The 18,363-nt window shown below is 42.4% G+C and overlaps 1 protein-coding gene across 1 annotated transcript in view; it reads left to right on the forward strand.

The window, feature by feature from the left end:
- The window catches only part of RAB3C (RAB3C, member RAS oncogene family), a 166,368-nt gene that overhangs the window by 4,802 nt on the left and 143,203 nt on the right, over positions 1–18,363 (forward strand). Inside the window, exon 2 of the mRNA XM_054986799.1 lies at positions 9,035–9,262. Coding sequence (XP_054842774.1) covers positions 9,035–9,262 — 228 coding nt within the window. The remainder of the gene's footprint in view (positions 1–9,034; positions 9,263–18,363) is intronic.

The raw sequence follows: 18,363 nt of genomic DNA on the forward strand, positions 1-18,363 counted from the left end.
TGCTGGATGTTGCTAGATACAGAATGGCACACAAACTGTTTTGTGTACCATTAGAGGCAATGCCTTTCTATAAATATCTGATAGGGGTTTTGTTTGTGGGGGGGGGGCACAACCTACAGAAAATAGACCATCCCAGATCACTTGATTTATGGCCAAGTTACACCAGGAAGACCTAAGTTTGTGATGATATCTGGGTGACCTTGAGCTGCTCACTATCTCTCAGCTGAACGGCTCTGGGAATTGTTAGGGGGAGGAAATGAGAAAAGAATACTCAGCATTATTTATTAATTTAGTACATTTTTATCTTGCCTGGCCAGCTATCTGCTCGCATGTAGCACTCCCAAGTGCTCAGTGTTGTCTTTCCATAATCTCAACAAGTCTGTAAAGCAAATCAGTATTAATATTCCCACTTTGCACACGGGGAGCTTAGGCCAAACAAAAGAAGCTTGGCTGGGGCCATATGGTGAGAGGCAAGGTTGGGACTGCAAATGTCCCGCTAAGTAGCTCAGTCTCTGTGCTATACCAGCCCACACAGATAATCTCCTGGACACCACTCTGTGCTCCTTAAGGAAGGGTGGAAGACAAGTGGAACTAGTTATATAGTAATAAATTGAATCAGAAACATGCTTCAGGCCTATCCATTTTCAACTATATTCTTTATTCTCAAGATTAAGTCTGGTTAAGGTTAACTTCTTCCAAAGACTATATCGATCTACATCAGAAAGGCAGCACTCACATTCTCTCTGACTTACACAGAAATTTTCTGTGCCAAAAGAAAATATAATCAAAACATAACACAAGAAATGTTAACCGTTAATAAATTATTTAAAACTCAGTATTAAAAATACAACATTAAAAAAATTCAACCAATGCATAAAAAGAGGGAAAAAATTGAGTATCTTAAAACAAGTTTCAGGTCTAGTAGCATCATTAAGACCAACAAGATTTTCAGGGCATTATTAGGTCTCTTAGGCAGTCTCCCTTTTGGTTGATGACTGAGCCAAGGAATAGAAAATTGTTAATGATTTCAATTTCCTCATTGTCAACTTTAAAATTGTGCAATTCCTCAGTAGTCATTGCTTTTGTCTTCTTGATGTTCAGCTGTAATCCTGCTTTGGCACTTTCTCCTTTAACCTTCATCAGTAGTCATTTCAAGTCTTCACTATTTTCTGCCAGTAATGTGGTGTCATCTGCATATCTCAAATTGTTAATGTTCCTTCCACCAATTTTCACTTTGCGTTCTTCTAAATCTAATCCAGCTTTCCTTAGGTTATGTTCTGCATATAGGTTGAACAGATGGGGAGATAATATACATCCTTGTCTGACCCCTTGGACAATTGGAAATTGTTGTTTCCTTATGTTCTGTCTTGTCTTGTCCAGAGTACAAGTTGTACATCAAAACAATCAGATTTTGTGGCGTACCCATTTCTTTTAACACCATCCATAGTGAATAACTACAGATAGCCATTTTTTATGTAGTTACCCCTTCTTCTAACCTCACTGTGAGTGCCTATAAGGATGTGGAGCGCCAGTTATCTTTAGCAACCAGACATATGGTGAGATGAATTCTATCCTCTCTGAGCCATTTCTGCCTGGTTTCAGAGATATACAGTGAAATGCTAAGCAGAATTGCTCCAGTCTAAGCCCATTGACATCAATGGGACCCAAACTTTCCACCATCGATAGCAGAATACCAGCTAAATAGAATTTCTAAAAAGTGGAGGGGCAGTTATTCGCAGGACTAGAATTTTAAAACTCATGTGGGCGGGATACAAATATATTCAATGCCTTTAAATACAGGCTTGAAAGTGCCTGGAAAATCATATGGCTCAACTCATCACGTTAAGACCCGCTCATAATATCTTTGAGCCTTGCACAAAGCTTTAAAATGGACACAGTTCCACCCAATAATACAAACTGATGAGTCATGGAAGGAAAAAAACCCTATTTTATTGCTAAAATGTCATAAATCTACCATGTCAAGGTAATGGATTTTCAGCTTGGGCTGAGCTCCCCTGGACCGCCAGGCCAAGGCGGATCTAATTTCCCGTCTGTCCTGGAGCCCTGCTCCATACAAGGTCCTCCATACTTGAATATGCTCTAGAATAGCATCTGTCATCCATACCAATGAGCATGCACAGGTTGCTGGGCTGGGCAGAGGAGGGAGGAAGGGTTAGCTGTATCACCTCCTGAGTGGGGAGGGACAGGGGTGGTGAGCACAAGGACAACAGGGTGGTGGTGAGGGCTGGTGATGCAGGGATGATGTCAGAAGCTGCTGCCGCTCAAAAACCCATTGTCTGAAGCTATCAGCTCACCTCGCTAGAGAGCCAGCCTTGACTATGAAGGTGAACATCAGATTGGAGACTGAGGGCCAAGCTAGAAGTGACGAATTCCACTTGAATGGCAACTGAACAGACTCACATGTATTCCTCCCTGTTCACTTGTGCTCCACATGATTGCGTGGAGCGCAAGTGAACAGGGAGGAATACATGTGAGGGCCAAGCTACAAGTGACAAATGACACTTGAACGGCAAGTGGATTGAGTGGAGGGCAAGTGAACAGGGAGAAATACACTTGCCGTTCAAGTGTCATTCGTCACTTGTAGCTTGGCCCTGAGTCTATTCACTTGCCATTCAAGTGAAATTCGTCACTTCTAGCTTGGCTCTCAGGATTCTAAAGCAGGCCCAAGATCTGAGAAGGCATTCTGAACCTTAATCTTAAAGGAAGGCCTATAACGTTCTTCTATAATCCATCCCCACTCCACCCCAAGAGTAGTGCCTTCCTACAATGGAGGAAGCAAACAAAGTGAAACATTCCACCAACTCAGATTTTAAACCACAAGCTGAGTGGTGGCAGATGTGATCCAAGGATGAGGTGAATCCAAAGCAGGGCCACGCAGAACTTTCCTTTCATCAGTTTGAGAGAGAGAATATTCGTTTCTGCCTGGCCAGTGTGTGTGAATTTCCACAGCCCTATTACACAGCAGAGGATGAGGAGGAAGGTCATGGTTTAAAAATAAGATCAAAAGTGAAGGCTCAGGGGCACGATTCGTCGTTGGCATTGTTCCCTTTGAATGTCAGGGAACAATTTCCTCAACATCACTTTCTTTCTTCATTAAATTTTTATGAATGTATTTCACAACAGTGAATCCCACTCAGTATAATAATGCTTGTAATCATTAGCGATTTGAATCACTGCTGTATTATTTATAAAGGATCAAACCATTTCATGTATGGTGTGAATTGTTTGTATGTTTGCAAAGACACAAGTCTCACTGAGTTCAGTGGGGCTTACTTTCTGGTAGTTTCACTTAAGATTGTAGCCCAGTGGATTTAGTCTGGGTTACTGTAGGAGGATACAGCAGTGGATTTTAAACTATATTTCCATAAACCTGGGGTCCCTTGAAGCAATAACGATGGATAAATGCCAGAGCAGTTAAGTGAGTCTGCTGCTGCTAAAATGACAAAGGGTTTATTGGCATCTTAAAGACTTCCAACTGTGCTGTGACTTAAGCTTTCATGAGCTAGAGCCTACTTTACCAGATGCATGAAATGTTACATTTGGTTGGCATATATACACACATGCATACACTAGAGATGGGCACGAACCGAAATACAAACCAAAGTTCGTGATGAACCAGGCCGATTCATGGTTCACAAACTGGCGTTTCGTCAGAGCTTATTTCTGACGAACCGTCACAAACTTTAGGCTGGTTCATTTAGTTAGTTTTTTGGTTTGTCACTGCAGACAGCCTGGCGCCGATCAATCAGTTTCCTAGGCAACAGGGGATGGACTTCCTGCAGACCTTCTGCTACTCATGACACCATGCACCTGATAGGTGGTTATGCTACAATAAATGTGTTAGTCTTCAAGTTGCCACAAGCCTCTTGGTTGTTTTCATGCACAAACGTTTCTTCCAGCAAGGGGCCACCACTGGGAAATGTGTGTGTTCTGTTCACACAGGAAGATGGCAAGGCCTAAGAGGTCTGCTTTGAATGTGCACCTTAGAGCAGTTCTCTGCTGAGAATCCTCTGCAACATGTACAGGTTTAATCTGAGCATATACTGAGTCAGACCAGTTGCTCCTCAGTGTCCCAGCCTGAGCACTTTCATCTACTGCCTGATCCTTTTTTAAAAATGTTTTATTTAAATACAGAGCATAAAAGAAACAACAATACATAAAATATATCAATACCTGTTAAAACACCAATAGATTCATACAGATCTTAGGAATGATGGATATAAATTGAGAATGTATCCATAAACTATACAGCCTGATCCTTTTAACCTGAGATGCTGGAATTGAATCTTGGACCCCCTGCATGCCAAGAAGATGCTCTACCCCCAAGCCATGGTCTTTCTGCAAATGTTTGTCCCATGGCAAATATTCGGGGCTCCTTTACAAAGAAGCCAATGAAGAAAGAATTCCCTGCATGTAGAAAGTTTGAAAAGCATTAGCACATGTTATGTTCTACACCTTTATTATGACCCTGATCTGGATAGCCCAGGTTAGCCTGATCTCATCAGATCTCAGAAGCTAAGCAGGGTCAACCTTGGTTAGTAATTGGATAGGAGACCTCCAATGATAAACCAAGGCTGCGGAGGCAGGCAATGGCAAACCACCTCTGTTAGTCTCCTGCCATGAAAACCCCACCAGAGATTGCCATAAGTCAGCTATGACTTGAGGGCACTGTCCACCACCACCACACCTTTCTCGTGAGAAGTTTGCACTCCTGGTCCCCATTTGTATAGCCTAGGCTTGCCTTTTGGGACATTCCAGCAACAGAGAAAACCAGTATCAGCTTTTCTAACCCAAACCAATACTAACCTAGCCACCTCCTTTGTTCCCTGCTCTGTCATTTATTAAGGACCAGGAGATGTTGTTTCCACTACCATCTGGCTACAAATCCAATTACATCCAAAGCCATTAGGGAATTTTCCCTTCAGGGCATGATCCCTTTGTCAAGGGTCTGTGGTGCCATTTAAAATATGCTCAGGATGTATATGTTTGTGTTGTTGGTGTGTTCTTTTTCCCCCTCCTTGTTTTGCTGCAGCAGGTCATCATAGGGTTTTGTTCAATTCCCCTTTTCTCCCTTTCCTCTGGGTACAATTGGGAAATGCCTGGGCTCATAAGAAGAGCCTTGCAAGATCAGATCAGTGTTCCATCAAGTACAGCATCCCATCTCACACAGTAGCCAACCAGTTGCCCTGGAGGGTCAAACCCACAGGTCAGAGAGGCCAAGACTTTCCCCTGATGCTGTCTCCTAGCACTGGTTCTCAGAGGTTTACTACCTCCATGGAGGCTCCCTTTACTCACCATGACTTGTAGCCATTGATTGACCCCTCCTCTATCAATATGTCTAGTCCTCTTTGAAAGCCATCTATGGTTCAAACAGCACCAGAACTCCTTGGGGAACTTGGAACTTGCCACTGTCTTCCAGGCTTATCCCCATCCTCCACCTCTTCCATTTGTACCAATAATACTGATTTACCTTGCATGGTTGTTGTAAAGATTGATGATGATATATACATAGTAAAAGTGCTATGTGCTAATTTTTATCTTCTGCTGAACTGCTTCACCTTTTATTGCTGCCTGCTTTCATGATGAATATGAATTTGGGATGTGTGTGTATGTTTTTTTTAAAAAAATGAAATTTTAAAACTAGTTGGATAAATAGTTGTTTTTTTAAAACACAGATATTCTTTTAGTTTGTATCATTGACATCTGCACTGAATTCTCCGTGCAACATTAATCCAGTAATATATTAATATTTCATCATCATCACATTCTTTCTTTGGAAAACAAGAAAATAAGATGCCAAAACCCCACAGACTATGTCAGAAACTTGTGTGCTCTTTGCACTCAAGCCCCACTGAGATCAATGGGAGCTGCTCCCAAGTAAGACTGAAGCTGTGCAGCCTGGCGCTGCTCACAGTAAACGTCGAGTAGAACTGCAGTCTAAGACACAAGGGCACAAATTGGTAATGGAAAGGATGCTGGCATGAAGCATACTCTACATTGCATAATGTATCAGACCGAGTTGGGATGTGGAGATCCGTGTTCAGATTCTTACCTTATAAGGTTGTTGTTAAGATGAAATATTTATTTATTTATTTAATCACATTTCTAGACTGCCCTCCCCGTCAGACGGGCTCAGGGCGGTTAGAAATCCGCCATGCTACTCTTTACTCCCTAACAGCGACTTGCCATTCCAAAATCAAAACAAAAAACCTTACAGCCTTTCTCATTGATGTAGGGATCTTCAGTTCGCATGGACCCAAATAGTTTAAAAGTAAGGCCTTGACATAACCAGGGGCGGCGGGCCTATTGAGGCCAGGTAGGCGGTGGCTGCAGGCGTGGGGTGCCGGAGGGAGCGCCGGAGGAGGCTCGGCGGGCGGGAGCGCGCGCCACAAAGCACCAGCCTCCTATCCCTCCCACCCCGCGCCGCTGCCGCCGCCAGCACAAGCCCCTGGCCAGGCGCAGCCACCGCAGGCAGGCATCTGCGGCGGCGCAGGCAACCGAGCGGGAGAGCTCAGAGGCCGCCCGCTGCAGCAATCGGGCTGGCGGCGGCGCTTGCGCTCCCATGATAACGTCACGCGTGATGTCATCACGCAGGCCGGTGCGCACGCGCGCTCGTGCGCACGTGGGGGTGCCCGGCCGGCCGGCCACGAGCGAGGTAAACCCTTGCTCCGCCCCTGGACATAACCTATGCAGAATTGCCACCTGCTTCCTTCCTTTTAATGGAATGCAGTTTTATATATTTTATAGTTTGTATATTTATAAGCCCCCCATTCCCTGTTTTACTCCTCACACTGCAGTCCTAAGCAGAGTTACAGCTTTCTAAGTCAATTGAAGCCAATGTGCTTTGATAGGTATGACACTGCTTAGAACTGCACTTGTCAGACAAACCGATGCAAGGCTAATGAGAAAATACCATTTTTTGCTCTACATTTTTCGCCATGCATCAGAATGACACCCAAATTACCTTTAGTTCATCCTCTCCTGCTGCAGTTCATAAGGAGCTTGTGCTGCTTTTGACAGCAATTAATTTTGATTGCAGCAAGACCACTTGAGGAACTCTTATGGTTCTCTGGATGTAGTGAGAGTTCACACTGCGCTGAGTAACCAGCCATCATGTCTTTCTGGACTGGCTTGCAGCACTTCCCGTGTGGCATAAATGATGGATATTTTCTGATACTGTATGCTTTACAGATGATATTCTGGATAATGGAAACTGGAGTACTGGATGGGGGATCCCTTTAGGACCCTGGTAAATTTGTTCTCAAGGCTCAACACCCTTGCATCTGCATTCATTTTATTTTCTGCTACTTAAAAAAATAGTCTACCCTTCCAGTAATTATACATTACTACCATCACCATATCAAAAGACAAACATGACAGACAATAAATACCACTGATGTCAGAACATAAACAAATTACTTAAAAGTAGGGTTGCCAGATGGTCTCTGGAAAAATACTGGATCCTGGGGAGAGGGTAGCCCCAGTACTCACTTCAGGAATAATCATTGTACTCCTGGCGCCAGCGCAATGACATCACTTCCAGAAGAGATGTCATCGCATCGGGCCACTCAGGCCCCAGCCCCTGAGGCTCTCAGCAGTGGGGCCACATAGCCAATGACCAGTGGTGAGAAGCCAGCCTGGGCAGCCCAGCCCTCCTGGGGGTGCCACTCAATGAGGAGCAGAGAGGCGAGGGAGCTATGGTCCAAGCCTATGAGTGGCTCTGGCCCTGGACCAAATCCCACTTGTTCCGTGGCAACGAGTGGGATGGCTTCCTTTGTGCTGCACCGCTCTCTCCCTTCCTCACCTTTCCCTTCCTCCTTTCCTCCTCCCTCCTCTCCAGGTGTCAAGTATTTCGAGTCAATTTCTCCAGACAGTCCAAGGAAATACTGGTGAAAACCGGACACCAGGCAACTTTACTTAAAAGATGAGTCGCTAACTTGCTCCAGAAACATTTGACCAAAAGCCCACTGAAATAAAACTGCCTTACAAGTCTTTTAAAGGGCAAGAAAAGAGGATGCCCTGTGCACCAATTCTGGCAGCCCACTGGACAAACTTTGGGGAGGAGCTGGGGCGCAGGCCATGCTTCCCGTACAGAACACCTCAAGCTCAGGCATCTCCAGTCAAAGGACTTCAAGTAGCAGGGGTTTGAAAGAGCCTCTCATCCAGAGATCCTGGAGGGCCACTGCCTGTTAAAGCAGAGCTAGGAGAACCAATAGTAGATGCTGCTTTCACATTATGCTGAATAGTGCACTTTCAATCCATTTTCAACTAGATTTTACTGCATGAAATAGGAAAACCCACTAGCAAACAATCGCTAAAGGCATTGGAAGTGGACTGAAAGTGCAATATTCAGCATGTGCGAAAGCAACATGGCAGCTTCATTTGCCGTGTGGCATGTATCCAACCATGTAGTTCCTCCCAAAGGAACAGTGCTTTCATTCTCAGAAAAGTAGAGTTGCCAACCTCCAAGTGAGGCTTGGAGATCTCCCAGAATTACAAGTCACCTCCAGGTAACAGAGATCAGTTTCCCTGGAGAAAAATGGCTGCTTTGGAGAGGATGAACTGTGTAGCATTCTAACCCTACTCTTCCAGGCTCCACACACACACCCCGCCCCAAATCTCCAAGAATTTCCTAAACTGGAGAATGGCAACCCTACAGAACAGGGCAGCGGTTTGTGCTGATTCCATCCTGTCATTGCAGACCCCTCCCCTGCACGCATGCGTGTGCGCACACACACACACACGCACAAGGATCGAGTGATTCCCAGGAAAAAAACTTCAGGAGGCTCAGTAAGCTACAACAGGAAGGGGATGGGGAGAAGTCCTCCTCTGCAAAGTCTGTGGATAGTTGTGTCCATGCCGGTGCTGGTTGTCATAAGGTTATTCTGAGCCCACACAAATTAAAAGTGCTATTTGTTTTTTGCCTTACAATTCTTGGGAAGCTCACAAGATAATGTCAAAATAAATTAAAAAGTGTTTTTTCCCCTCTTTTTTTTCTGTTCAAAATTTACAGATGGCAACTGCTCAAGACTCCAAGTTTGGCCAGAAGGACACATCAGACCAAAATTTTGATTACATGTTCAAACTGCTCATCATTGGCAACAGCAGTGTTGGGAAGACTTCCTTCTTGTTCCGTTACGCCGACGATTCTTTTACATCAGCTTTTGTAAGCACCGTCGGGATTGATTTCAAAGTAAAAACAGTTTTCAAAAATGAAAAAAGAATTAAGCTACAGATCTGGGTAAGATGGATTTTTTTAAAGAGATACTTACAAAGAGATTATTTTAAGATGAGTCATCCTATTTAAATTACTGACTAAACAGGATGATTAACGAGATTGTTTTTCTTTCTTGTTTTCCTTTCCCTGCTGAGACGGCTTGCTCTATGGGATGTTTTCTAGAGAACTTATGTCTGGACGGGGCAGGGAGTTGGTTTATTTCTCTTTGGAAAGTCTTCCATTGGATTGGACCCAATCTGCAGTATCATAGCAGGTGATGAGTTTACCCTAGCAAGTTCATTGGTAATCTATGGCCAGAGACTCAGCAGCACCAGATTTATTTGCAGAGATTTTAATCGGCCCAGAGCATCTGCAAAATGTCTTTAAAGGAAGGGAGAAAAGATTGCCACCAAAATTTCACCAAAAGTGAATATTTGACATAGATTTGTCATTTCTTTCAGCACAGAGTAATTGTCACTGTGTTGTACCGTTCACTCCACTCACTACCACGTGGTATGGAAAGGGCCCTTTCCCCTGTCACCCAGAAGCAGCAAGTATTCCATAGCTCTTTTTGAGTTGCTAAGCAGCAGCATGTTGGACTCCACATTTTTTTCTGGACTAGCTCATCTAAGGGGGACTATTTTACTGTTGTTCTGTTATTATGGTGGCTGGATTAGAGGATGCATCTCTCTCATACAAGAAATAAGGTCATGCCTGCCCGCTTTGTCCACCAGGCACACTTGCCCAGTTTCAACAGTACCCCCAAACTGAGCAAATAAATACCTCTGTTCTATTTCAAGTCAAGAAAATGGCACCAGGGTGGGAGGAGCCCCTCCTCCCCCTCTGCCATAGTCCTGATCCAGATTGGGTCCCTGTGGCACTTCTAAATGGAGTTGCACCAAAAACTTGCAGCTGCAATATGGCTTCCAGCCCCTATGGAAAACTCATGTAAAATGTAGTTCTGTCCTCGGGCAGCACCCCTCCAGCACTGCTTTTCAGGACTGGAATTATCCCGGAAGCTCTGGGCACAGCCCCACAGCTCTTTACTGAAAAGGATAGAGCAATCCTAAGCAGGTCTACTCAGAGTCCTACTTAGGTCCATTCCGTGCGGCTTATTCCTAGGAAAGTGTCCTTTGCACTGTAAGGCAAAGCAGGCTAAGCCACACACCAACTAGACAAGACCTCACCTTCATTGCCTCCTGCGGGGAGCCCCAGGTCTTCCGGAATCCGCACCACTTCCACAGCCTGGACACCCAAGTATGTGGCTGAGTTCCTGGGCAGCATGCACAATGCACAGACCTTTGCCATGACCATCCTCAACTGCATGTTAGCTGCATGGCTGGAGGGCAAGGTGTGGTTGCTGGGTCAATTGCCCTTAGGAGGAGGGGTGAGGCCTCACAACTGCTCTTACTCCCAGCACAGGTGACTGGGGATACCCCCTTCTCCTATACCTACTGGTGCTGTTTTCCCAGGGAAACACAGCCAGTGGGAAGGAAGGAGGGAAAGCTAAAGACGGGAAGGGAAGCAGATAAAAGTAGGTTGGCTGGTGGGTGGGAAGCAGAGAAGGAAGCAGGAAAAGTGGAGAGACTATAGGAACTGCAAGGGAAGGGAATGAGGTAATGGCGGGAGGGTCATCTGCCACTTGCAAGTTCTTGCAGGTCCTCCTTTTGTATTTGCCTTGCTGTTGCAAAATGAATTACAGGTCAGCCTGCTCAATATTGTTGTCCACTCATTTAGAGATTTAGTGCTGTGCATTAAGCCAGCTAGAGTAAAACTGTATGACTGCTGGACCCCTGAGGCTACTAATGAAATAAGAGATGAATCTTGCAAAAGCTGTTCTGGTGAGCAAATGTTAAATAAATGGAACACGCTTCCCTCAGCTCATAACCTGCAATGACTGCTATATTATCATAAGTCCATAGAAGCTATACCTATAGGACTGCACTGCACTCTATTTTATTGCATTCATCTAGCTGTCTTTTGAAAGGAATTGTGTTCCTGTATACCATTCATTTAATTTTTGCAATTATCTTTCAAGAACATGCAAAATGCACAATTGTGGGCACCAAGGTCTGAATATGTTTTTAATGCATAATCGTATGCACCTCATAATCCTACTTAAATCTATTCAATGGGGCTAATTTCTAAGAAAACACCTTTAGGATTGCACTGATAGCTTACTGTCGAGGTATAGTTTTTTAGAAAATTATCTGGCTTTTCAGTGTTTGTAATGGTTGCTGGTATGTAAGGCAACACTGCATTCTCCTTGGGGTTGCCATGTTCCAGGCAGGAGCTGGAGTTCTCCCAGGATTACAGCTGATCTCCATATCATAGAGGTCAGTCTCCTGGAGGAAACAGCAGCTTTGGAGGGTGGACTCTAGGGCATGACATCTCTGCTGAGTTCCCTTCCCTCTCCAAATTCCACTCTTCATAGGCTCCACCGCCAAATCTCCAGAAATTTCCCAGTGCAGAGTTGGCAACCCTAGCTGTCCTACTCTACCTTGCTTAGTACAACATTAAGTGTTACACTTATTGAAAAGTCTTCTGCTTACTTGTATGGGAGTGGATCTGATTAATCCCTTTCATTGTCTTCCTATAAGACAATAAAAGGCTCTCAGTGTAAAGGAGTTGGTGGTTTTGCCTTTTTTTTTTTTTTTGAAAAGTTTTTTATTGGGTTAGAACATTATTATTTTTACATTACAATCAATTTTCCCCTAATTTTTCGTTTCTAACCCCCTCCCTTTCCCCCCCTTTTGTTGACTTCCAACAGCTTTCCCACCCTCTGTCCCTTTTCCCTTTCTTCTATTAAATTCCTCTGTCTAAAACAGATATACATTCTCCATTATATTAAGCAGTACATCTTTAACTCCTTTACTTATTATACACCCAAACTATACGTCTTTAGATAAACAATTTATCCCATTTTCCAGTTTTGAATATTTCTATATAAACCTATATATCATAAACCATAAAAATTTCCCACATTTGAATCAAACAATTTGATTTGTTCTCTATATATTACTCATTTCATCTTTTTATGGTAATTCTATATAACTCCTCGCATAATCAATCAATTTAACTCTTCTGTACATTCAGTTTGGTGCATATGAATCTTATCAAAAAAAGAAAATATTGTTAATTACTCAATCCTCATGTTTAAACCTTATCATTAATTATTCTCTATCAATGTTCTATCAGTTAACCTATACATATCTATATATATCTCAATCAATTAATCTAACTGCTTATAAATTCACATTTCTCTTCCTCCCCCGGTAAAGTCACCCCTCTCTTTTATACTTTTATTATACTTCAGTAGTTCTCAAACTGCCACAGTTTTCCTCCCACCTCCCATTTCTTCTCCAGATATTGTTTCAGCTTCTCCCAGTCTGTGTTAAACTGCCCTGAGTCCAGATCTCTCAGTTTTCTTGTCATCTTGTCCATTTCAGCCATATACAGCAATTTGTAGATCCAATCTTCAATAGTTGGCACTTCTTGTACTTTCCATTTCTGCGCATACAAAAGTCTAGCTGCTGCAGTCATATAAAAAATCAACGTCCTATGATGGGCTGGAATTCCCTCCATTCCCAAGTTTAGCAGCAGGAGTTCTGGGTTCTTATTTATTTGAAACTGTAAAATTTCACTCATTTCTCTTATTATTTCCCCCCAGAACTGCCTAGCTACCGCACACGACCACCACATATGATAGAGGGAGCCCTCATGTTTCTTACATTTCCAGCATTTATTAGAAGTATTCAAGTTCCCTAGCGCAATCTTCTTTGGTGTCATGTACCAACGATAGATCATTTTGAAAATATTCTCTTTAATATTGATACATGTCGTTGTCTTCATTGTAGTTTTCCACAAGTATTCCCATGCCTCCATTGTTATTTCTTTATTGAAATTTATAGCCCATTTCACCATCTGTGTTTTAACTATCTCATCCTCAGTATACCATTTCAACAGTACTTGGTATACCTTGGATATTCTTTTCTTGTCTTCTTTAAGAAGGGTCTGCTCTAGTTCCGAGTTCTCTGTTCGTATGCCCCCTTTTGCAGAGTCCGAATTGTATAAATCTCTAATCTGTCTGTACTGGAACCAATCGTAGTTAGGTGATAGTTCCTCTTGCGTCTTTATTCTAAGTTTAGATACTTCAATTTTAGTTATTTCTTTATATGTTAAACATTGTTGTTCATTATCAACAGCTCTCGGATCTATCACCTCGTATGGAACCACCCACAAGGGGGTTCCTTCTTGTAAGTAAATTCTATACTTCTTCCAGATTGTATATAAACTTCTCCTTACAAAATGATGTAGGAACATCGAGTTGACCTTTACTTTGTCGTGCCATAGGTATGCGTGCCATCCAAAAATTTTTTTATATCCCTCTAGGGCTAATAGTTTCTTATTCTTTAACGTCATCCACTCTTTTAACCAAACTAGGCAGATTGCATCATGATAAAGTCTCAAGTTGGGCAGTTGCATTCCGCCTCTTTCCTTTGCATCTTGTAGAACTTTTACTTTCACTCGAGGCTTCTTGCCTGCCCAAACAAAATCTGATATTTTCCTCTGCCATTTTTCAAATTGTTTAGAGTCTCTGATGATTGGTATTGTCTGTAGCAAAAACATTACTCTTGGTAACACATTCATCTTAACTGCTGCAATCCTGCCCAACCATGACAGATTCAGTCTATTCCATTTGATCAAGTCTCTCTCTATCTGAGTCCATAATTTTTCATAATTATTCTTGAACAAATCTATATTTTTTGCAGTCAGCTCAACTCCCAAATATTTCACCTTACTAGTTACTTCACAGTCCGTTGTTTCCATTAACAATTGTTGTTTCTGCTTAGTCATGTTTTTGCATAATATCTTTGACTTCTTTTTGTTGATGAAGAAACCTGCCAAGTCACCAAACTCCTTGATCTTATCTATCACTTTTGGCATGTTCTCCAATGGATCTTCCACAATTAACATTATGTCATCAGCAAATGCTCTAACCTTGTATGAATAGTCCTTTATTTTCATTCCTCGTATTTCCTCATCTTGTCGTATTTGTATCATCAGAATCTCCAATACTAAAATGAACAACAATGGAGATAACGGGCAACCTTGTCTTGTTCCTTTACTAATCGTCAATTTCTTGGTCAATTCATCATTCACTACAATTGCTGCAGTCTGGTCTCTATAGATTTCTTTAATTGCTCTGATGAATCTTTCTCCCAGTTGTAGCTTTTCCATAGTGGCAAACAAAAAGTCCCAGTTTAAATTGTCAAACGCTTTTTCAGCGTCTACAAAGAAGAAACCAACCTCTTTATCACAACGCTTATCATAGTATTCAATAGCATTGATCACTGTCCTTAAATTGTCTCTTATTTGTCTGTCTGGCAAAAAGCCTGCTTGTTCTTCCTCTATGACTTCCGAGAGCCACCCCTTCAGTCTCTCCGCCAATATCTTCGCAAAAATTTTATAATCATTGTTAAGTAGTGATATAGGTCTGTAATTTTTCACGTTAGTCAAATCTTGGCCCTCTTTAGGGATCAATGATATATTCGCCTCGCTCCAAGTGTCTGGAATTCTTTGATCCCTAAAAACTCCATTCATCACCTCTTTTAGGAATGGTGCCAGTTCATTGGCCATTGTCTTATAAAATTTAGCCGTAAGTCCATCTGGCCCTGGCGCCTTTCCTAGATTTGCGGATTGTATTGCCTTACTTATTTCCTCATCGGTTACTTCACTATTCAACTTATTTCTCCAAGCTTCCGAGATCTCTGGAAGTTTAGTTTTCTCCAAATATGATGCTATTGATTCTTTGGTTACTTCTTTTTTATTATACAGCTTAGCATAAAATTTATAAAAGGCTCTACTAATGGTAGTCTGTTCCAGATACGTTTTATTTTCTTCACAGATTTTATTTATTATTTTCTTTTCCCTTTTCTTCTTCAATTGCCATGCCAAATATTTCCCAGGTTTATTAGCACCCTCAAAAGCTTTTTGATTCAGTCTTTTAAGGTTCCACTCCAATTCTTTATTACTCATTGCTGTTAACTGTTCTTGAAGAATTTTGATTTCCTGATATATTTTCTTTTTCCCTGGTCTCTTTTTTAACTGTGCTTCTTTGGCCTTTATTTTCTCCTCAATCTCTTGTCTTTTCTCCTCTTTCTTTTTCCTTGCTCTGCCATTTAAGTCCATTAGTATGCCCCTTACAACCGCCTTGTAAGCATCCCAAACTTTATTGGTTGGTACTTCTTTATTCACGTTGTATTGTATAAAAAACTTTGTCTCTCTTCTCAATATTTCCATATTCTCACTTTCCTGTAACAAGTCCTCATTTATTCTCCAGGCTTTCCTTTTCCTCCTTTTTCCAAATTTCCACATAATTGGATTGTGATCTGAGCCTACCATCGGCATTATTTCTACCTCCTTAGTCCATAACGCTAAGTCCTTTGAGGCCCAGATCATATCAATTCTTGATAATGTAAGATGCCTTGCAGAGTAAAAAGTAAACTGTTTGGTTTTAGGATATTCTCTCCTCCATACGTCTTCGAGAGTCTCTTGTTGAATCAACTCAAAAAAAAGCTTTGGCAATAGTCCTCTTTTCTTTTGTGCTGTTGTAGTCTTTTTGTCTAGTTCCAAATCTGTCACTCCATTGAAGTCTCCAGCAAGAATTATCTGGTCATATACAAGATCGTCTAAATGCTTCCTTAAATCCTCAAAGAAGCTTTCCTTTGCACCGTTAGGTGCATAAAGTCCGACTACCAACACTCTCTTTAAATTCCAATTACATTCCACTGCTACAAATCTAGCTTCCACATCTCTCATCACAAATTTTGGCTGCAGCTCCTCTTTTATGTACAACACCACTCCTCTTTTTTTCTTGTTAGAGGCCGCTACAAATTCTTTGCCCAATTTTCCAGATTTTAAATATTTTACATCCTGTTTTCTAATATGGGTCTCCTGCAAACAAACAATATCACATTTTTGTTTTAGTAGCCAATGAAAAATATTTTTCCTCTTATTCGGTGAGTTTAGTCCATTTACATTCCAAGATAATACTTTACACTCCATATTCATGGTTTTGTTGGTAAGTCTTTTTCATTGTCCTTGATAAATCTCTCCATCTCCCGCTCAGATCTGATGCGTTTTTTTGCCCCTCCAAACTCAAAGGACACTCCTTCCGGTAACTCCCATCTGTACCTGATATTCATGTCCTTCAAAGTCTGAATTAGCACTCTATATTTTTTCCTGTCCAGTAACACTGATCTGGGCAGTTCCTTCATTATGATAATCGTCTTGCCATCAATCTCCAATGGATCTTGAAATTGTTTTGTCACAATCCTCTCTTTCATGTTTCTAGTTGTAAACTGCACAATCACATCCCTTGGTAGTTTCCTCTGGGTTGCAATTCTCGAGTTCACACGGTACGCCACATCTAGGATAGCCACAATTTCCTCCTCCTCCTTCCCCAGGTAATCAGCCAACACCTCAGTCATCTGTTCTTGCGCTGACTTCCCTTCCACTTCCGGCAGACCACGAAAACGAAGCTGCTTCTCCATGTGTTTAGTTTCTGCAACTGACATCCTCCCCTTCACCAGTCTCATCTCTGTTTGTTGCGTGTCTATTAAATTCTCCATCGCGTCTTCTACTGTTTTAACTCTCTGCTGCGTTCCTTGTAATTCACTACTAATCGTTTCCACGCCTTTTTTCACTTCTGACAGCTCCGACTTTACTGTCTGTGTAACTTCTTTGACCTCTTTAATAAGCTCCAATTTCGTGTCCTTAAGTTCTTTCATCATGTCTATAAGTTTTTTGTCCAAATTTTCTATCGCCGATTGCCACTCTTTTTTCGACATCGTGGGGCTTGCTTTAGCTCGCTCCCACGAATCTGCTCTCTTCCTTAGCTCCGTGGCGTATATTTAAACGTTTTCCTTTTTTACAAATGTCCCAATCTTTGCCAAAATTAATTTTTTTTGTATCCAAAATGTCGGGCGTCTTTTCTCTATGGTTTCTCTATGTTATTGTAATCCAAGATGGCCTACTTCCTCTTCCGCTGAAGCCGCGACCCTTCCCCTTTCAAAAATGGCGATTCCCTGCTTCCTGTCCGTCGGCAAGGGCCGCTTCCCTCCAGCCACTCTATTGTTGTTACGCACTTCCTGTCTCCCGTCTTCCCACAGCAGGTCTCGCGATGTTGTCTTTTTCCCACAGCTCCGAAACCACAGGTATTCAAAACAATAGTCCAATTTTTGCAATAACTTCTTTAAATTTAGTCTCTTTTAAAATACAACTCCTGCCGAGTCTTCGCCTCCTTTTCACTAGTCTGCTGCAGTTTAAAAATCTACTTTCTTTCTTCTCTGTTTTTATCAATCTGTCCCGTTTCAAGAGATAGCGATCTTTACCTTCTCTTCAGCTTTCTCGGGTTGTAATCGCTGTTTCGATCTTAAATTCTCCTCTCGACTTCCCTCCCCGATCGAAGCTTGGGTATGTAGGTCTTATGCCAGCCGAATTGGCCCCAAAACTGCCGCAGAGATTATAGCCGACCCGTCGCAAGGTGGGACCTCAAGGATCAGGGGGGAGACTCCTTGAGTAGAGCCCCCCCTCGTCCGAGATCTAGCTCACCCTAGGGTCTTGAGCGTTCTTTGCCTGCTCCCCGCCTGAGAGCAGTCGGCCGCGGGTTATTTTCACCCCTCCGGCCGGTTAAAACGGCAGTCCGGTCAGCTCCGCAAATGGAGCTGCGTTAGACCTCCATGAATCCCAAACCGGAACGGTGGTTTTGCCTTGATGGAAGAGAATCATTAAAAGCCCACTGACTTTTGAAACTCTGAAGATTGTATTGTTTGGGAAGTACATGTGTAAGACTCTGAAACTGCACTTTTTTTTTTTTTTTTAGTATTCAAGTGTGTGTATTTCTACCTGTTAGAAAAATGGATATAGCGGGATTAAGAATCAGTGTTGTATAGTGGTTAGATTGCTGGACTAGAATTTGGATTCAAATTCCCACTCGACCAAAAACTTGCTGATTTTGTGCCAGTCATTCATTCTCAGCCTAACTTATCTCACAGGGTTGTTGGGACAAAAAGAATTGGGGGGGGGGGAGCAAGGGGAGACCGTGTATGCTGCCCTGAACT

The sequence above is a fragment of the Eublepharis macularius genome, chromosome 8 (assembly GCF_028583425.1).
Source record: "Eublepharis macularius isolate TG4126 chromosome 8, MPM_Emac_v1.0, whole genome shotgun sequence".
Lineage (NCBI taxonomy): Eukaryota > Metazoa > Chordata > Lepidosauria > Squamata > Eublepharidae > Eublepharis > Eublepharis macularius.